Source organism: Neopelma chrysocephalum, unplaced genomic scaffold, assembly GCF_003984885.1.
Source record: "Neopelma chrysocephalum unplaced genomic scaffold, ASM398488v2 Primary Assembly neopelma1_137, whole genome shotgun sequence".
NCBI classification, from domain to species: domain Eukaryota; kingdom Metazoa; phylum Chordata; class Aves; order Passeriformes; family Pipridae; genus Neopelma; species Neopelma chrysocephalum.
In genome coordinates, this window is record NW_020897799.1 from 21,684 (window position 1) to 26,629 (window position 4,946).

The 4,946-nt window shown below is 71.2% G+C and overlaps 1 protein-coding gene across 1 annotated transcript in view; it reads right to left on the minus strand.

Moving 5' to 3' along the window:
• Positions 1–528: 528 nt before the first annotated feature.
• Positions 529–4,946, minus strand: part of EFNA4 (ephrin A4) — a 9,765-nt gene continuing 5,347 nt past the window's right edge. The window contains exons 2-6 of the mRNA XM_027699135.1: positions 4,874–4,941; positions 2,464–2,756; positions 1,089–1,157; positions 874–933; positions 529–768 (exon numbers count right to left, since the gene is read on the minus strand). Coding sequence (XP_027554936.1) covers positions 680–768; positions 874–933; positions 1,089–1,157; positions 2,464–2,756; positions 4,874–4,941 — 579 coding nt within the window. The 3' untranslated portion in view covers positions 529–679. The remainder of the gene's footprint in view (positions 769–873; positions 934–1,088; positions 1,158–2,463; positions 2,757–4,873; positions 4,942–4,946) is intronic.

The window sequence follows — 4,946 nt, forward strand, 5'->3', positions numbered from 1 at the left end:
GGGCAGGGGGGACGGCGGGGGGGCCGCACACCCGGGGCACAGCGATCTTGCAAACACTGTATTGCTCAGTCACTACCAGGGGTTAAAACCAAACTGAGGGCACGGAGGAAGGCGTCTTCCCAGAAGACAGATCGGTGTGTCCTCACCAGAGAAGGAGGAGGACACGGCAGTGGCCGACGCTGCCATCGGAGCTGCTGCCCCGCTCCAGGGCCTGGGGGGTCCCTGGGCCCCCTGGGGCGGGGGGTCCACGGGGGAAGGCACGAGATGAGGCGATGGCCCCGGGGCAGAGCAGGCGTTCGCTGAGGGCAGCCCAGCGCCGGGGTGATGCCATGGGGGAGATGCCGGTGTGCGGCGATCCCGGTGTCCGGCGGCGCTGACCCGTGGCAATCCCGGCATGCGGCGAGGCTGGCGGCGAGCAACAGCCCTGGGAGGCAGAGATCCCCATCAAGGGATGCTGCGGTGCAGCAAGTGGGCACCCACCCACCACCCCAGAGCCTCCCTGCTCCCCCCTCACCTTCCAGCCCGGAGCTCCCGGCCCCGGCTCAGCTTTGTGGAGGTCCGGCAGGTGGGTCGTGGCCCGGGGCTGCCCCACGGGCTCGAGGGGGTTGGTGGTGAGGAAGAGTCTGGAAGCGGCGCCGGGGCAGAGGAGCCCATCCCCCCACCACGGGCAGTGCCGGGGTCAGATCCGGAGCAGGGCCAGGAGCACGAGTGCCAGGCACGGGGTGCAGGGCTGCGGGAGGACCGCGGTGCCCCGCGCAGGCACAGCGTCTGCCAGGGCAGGAGCGGTGGTCAGGGTGAGCCGGTCCCTGGGCCCCCACCACCCCTTGGCCCCCCTATACTCACCCTCGTGCCCCCTGACATCCCCGTACTCACCCTCGGGCCCCCCACGCCCGTGGGGCTGCGAATTGGGCACCTCTGTCACCGGCTCCGGCGCTGAAACAAACCCCACCAGTGTCAGGGAGCGGCTCCCCTGGGCTCCGCGGCATCGCCCCCGAGGCGCCGGTACCCCCCCTCCGCGGGGACCGGGCTGCCCCGGGGGCGGGGGAGCCCTCGGGTTTTGGGGCGCAGTCCCCCCCAGTCCCACTCACTGGTGCCTCGGCAGCAGACGGTGACGCGCAGCTTCAGGCAGCGCCCGGCGCTCTCGGGGCTGGGGACGGCTGGGCAGGGCGGGGGGATCAGCGGGGACCCCCCGGCACGGCCCCCCCGGCCCGACGGGACCCCCCGACGGCGGCTCAGCGCGGGCCTGGGGCGCCCCCTCCCGGCGCATTGAGGGAACGGCGCCCCCCGGGTGCCCCCACCCCGCAGCATCCGGACCCCACCCTGCATCCCGAACCCCCGGGTATCCAGAACCACCCCACCCCGGGTACCCCGAACCCGCAGCATAAAGACCCCCTCCTCACACACCCCGAACCCCGGGGCATCCAGATACACACCCCCCCGCTTTCCCCCGGGCACCCCGAACCTCAGGGGCACCCCGACTTCCTTGTGTCCCCAACCCGGGGCATCCCGAAACCCTGAACCCGGGGGCGCCCCGACCCCACTAGGTGCACCCTGACCCCATCGTGCCCCCACCCCGGTGTATCCAGACACCTCCAGTACCCCACCTTCCTATACACCCCTCACCTCGGGGCATCCCACACCCCAAACCTGGGGCATCCAGACCTCCCCACCTCAGGTGCCCTGAAGCCAGGGGCATCCCAACCCCCTGCTATTTACACCCTGACCCCCTTGTGCCTCCACCCCGGGGACATCCAGACACCCCCTGCACCCTGAATTCAGGGCATTCAAACCCCCCTCGTGCACCCCAATCCCCTCGTGCACCCCGAACCCGGGGAATCCAGACACCTCCTGTACCCTGCTTTCCCATGCACCCTCCACCCCAGGGCATCCAGACCCCACCCCACACCCCAAACCTAGGGTGCCCTGACCCTCTCGTGCCCCCACCCAGGGCATCCAGAACCTTCCTGCAACCCAACGCCCTAATCCCCCTACCAAGACAACCCCTGCACCCCGGGAGCATCCAGACACCCCCTGCACCCTGACCCCCTCATGCCCTCACCCAGGGCATCCAGACACCCCCCGCACCCCACCTCTCATGAACCTCTCACCCCAGGGGATCCAGAACCTCCCTGAGTGCCACATCCCCCAAACCCCACATCCCAGGGCACCCCGTATCCCCCTGCACCCCGACCCCTTATGCCCCCATCTTTGGGGCATCCAGACCTCCCTGCACCTCAACCCCAGAGTCATCCAGCCTCCCCCTGCTCCCCCCAACCTCAGTGGGGGATCCAGATCCTGCGTGCACCCTGACCCTCCTTTGTGCCCCAAACCCACTTCCATGGGGACCCTGGGGGGCTGCACCCAAGACCCCTGACATGCTCTGGCCCCGGGGGGAGCTGCACCCAGTGCCCCAACGTGCCGTGACCCCGGTGCAGCCCCCCACGGCACCCGGGGGGGACTCACAGATGTAGTAGTAGGTCTCCCCCGGCTGGAACTCGAAGCCGAGCGAGAAGGGGGTGAAGCGCTGGATCTTCTCGGAGAAGCGGACGGGCCCGAAGGGCGCCCGGGGCCGGTTACACTCCCAGCGCTTGAAGGCACCGGGGGTCTCGTAGCAGCCGCGATAACCCTCCCGGTCCACCATGAAGAGCGTGAAGGTCTCTGCCCGGCCGGCGGGCACGGCCCCCTCGTAGTGCGGGCAGTAGATATCCAGGTAGTCATTGATGGCCACCTGGATGGAGTAGTCGTCCCGCAGGAACCTGCCGGGCGGGACGAGCCGGGGGGTTCGCCGGGAGGGGTGTCCCGCTGCCCCCCCGGCCCCGGCGGAGCGGGGAGCTGAGCTTTCCCCCAAAACAGAGACCGGACACCGCCCGCGCCACGCAGCCAGGCATCAGCTCGGATTAGCCGCAGGCCGCTGGAGCTGAATGGGCTCGGCCACCGCGGCCGGAGGCGGGGGGAGAGCCACGCTGCCCGGGCACAAAGCCCCTCGCCCCAGGCACCCGCCTCGCCGCTGATCGGACATGACACCCCGGTGGGGGGCCGTGCGGCGGGACGCTCCCGCACCGGCTCGGCGCTGGCAGGGGGCGGTGGCCGGGGCAGGGGGCACGGGGGGGGGGGGGGGGGGGGGCAGGAGGGGGGGGGGGGGGGGCCCAGCTCAGGCACGGGCAGGATGCAGTGAGCTCACAGCGTGTGCGGCCAGGCCGGGGTGGAGCAGCCAGCTCTGCGGGCACACACGTGTGCACACACATGTGCACACACGTGCACTGCACACGCTTGGTCCTGGGAAGGTAATGGAGCAGGGGGGGCTGTCGGGGAGACCCCAACCCCCCTTCATCCACCCCGGTGCAGCCGGTGCTCGGGGACGGCGCAGAGTCCTGGCAGAGACCAGAACGTTCATCACTGGGATGGCAGCACTGGTGAAGGGGGGAATCTGGGCCTCTGAGCCCCCCACCGAGGCCGGGGGCTACTCGAGGACAGGACGGGGCACAGGCTCGCGCTGACTCAGAGCATCCCACGGGCAACCCTGGCCGGGACAGGCCCAGGCAGGGCTGAGGGCTGCCTGACCCTGCTGAGGGGCACACGGAGCCCCACTTCCCACAGGCGGTGGGGTCCCACCTCTCCCATCCGCGGGGGGGGAGCAAGGCAGCAACTGTGCCCCCAGCCCTGCCCGTCACATGCCCACCTGCCCCAGTCCTGCAGGCCCAGGGCACAGGACCTGCGAGGGGGAGCACAGCCTGCAGGATCCCAGCCCAGCATCCTGACCCTTCCCCCTGCTCCCTGAAGCTGGGAAATACCTAAAATGGAGGAGGCCGGGAGCAGGGACAGGGCCGGACCCCGGCCCACCGGTGATGGCAGAGCCCACGGGCAGCACCCCTGGCAGGGTAGGGGCTGGGGTGGCTCCCAGCAGTGGGGACACCCACCACGGGAATCCACGGGAACCCCTGACACTGCCACCCACCACCTTGATGCCACCAGAGGATGCCCAAAGCTCAGTGCCACCAAGTGCACTCAGGCTCCGCACAGCTGGGTACCACCAGGGACTTGGCAGCACCAGGAGTGCCCACCAGCTTAGTGCCACTGGGGACTTGGTGTCACTGGGATGCACACTGGGGGCTTGGTGCCCCCAGGAGTGCCCACCAACTTGGTGCCAGCGGGAAGTTGGTGCCACCAGGGCTGCCCACCGGCGTGGAACACTCAGAACTCAGTGTCACCAGGGGAGACTCACCTGCTCCGTGCCACCCAGGGCTCAGTGCCACCAGCAGTGCCTGGGGCTCAGCACCACCCAGGGTGCTCACTGCCTCGGTGGCACACTGGGGTGCCCTGTGGCTCTGTACCACCCGGGGTTTGGTACCACCGGGGATGCCCAGTGGCTCGGTGCCTCTCAGGGCTCAGCACCCCCAGGGGTTCTCACCAGCTCGGCAACGCCCAGGGCTGCCCAGCGGCCCGGTACCACCGGGGCTCGGTACCACCGGGAGGTACCACCGCGGGCTCGGTGCCGGCGGGGATGCCCAGGGGCTCGGTACCACCGGGGCTCGGTACCACCGGGGCCACTCACCTGCTCAGCACCACCCCGGGGCTCGGTGCTGCCGGGGATGCCCGGGGGGCTCAGCACCACCGGGAGATGCTCCCCGCCTCGCTCCCACCGGGAGGTGCTCCCCGTCTCGGTAACTCTCCCAGGGGCGCTCGGTGGCCCGGTGGCCGGGCAGCCCCGCCCCCCCGGAGCCCGGAGCCCACCGCCCGCCGCCCCTCCCGTCCCATCCCATCCCGTCCCGTCCCGTGGCGGCGGCGCGGGGCCCGGGGGCTCGGCGGGGCCCGGGGCTCGGCGGGGCCCGGGGCGCACAAAGGCGGCGGAGCCGGCGGGGGCGGCCGGCGGTACCTGGGGTTGCTGCCGTTCCAGTGGACGCCGTGGCGGGTGACGCGCACCGGCGGCGCCCAGAGCAGCGGCGCCC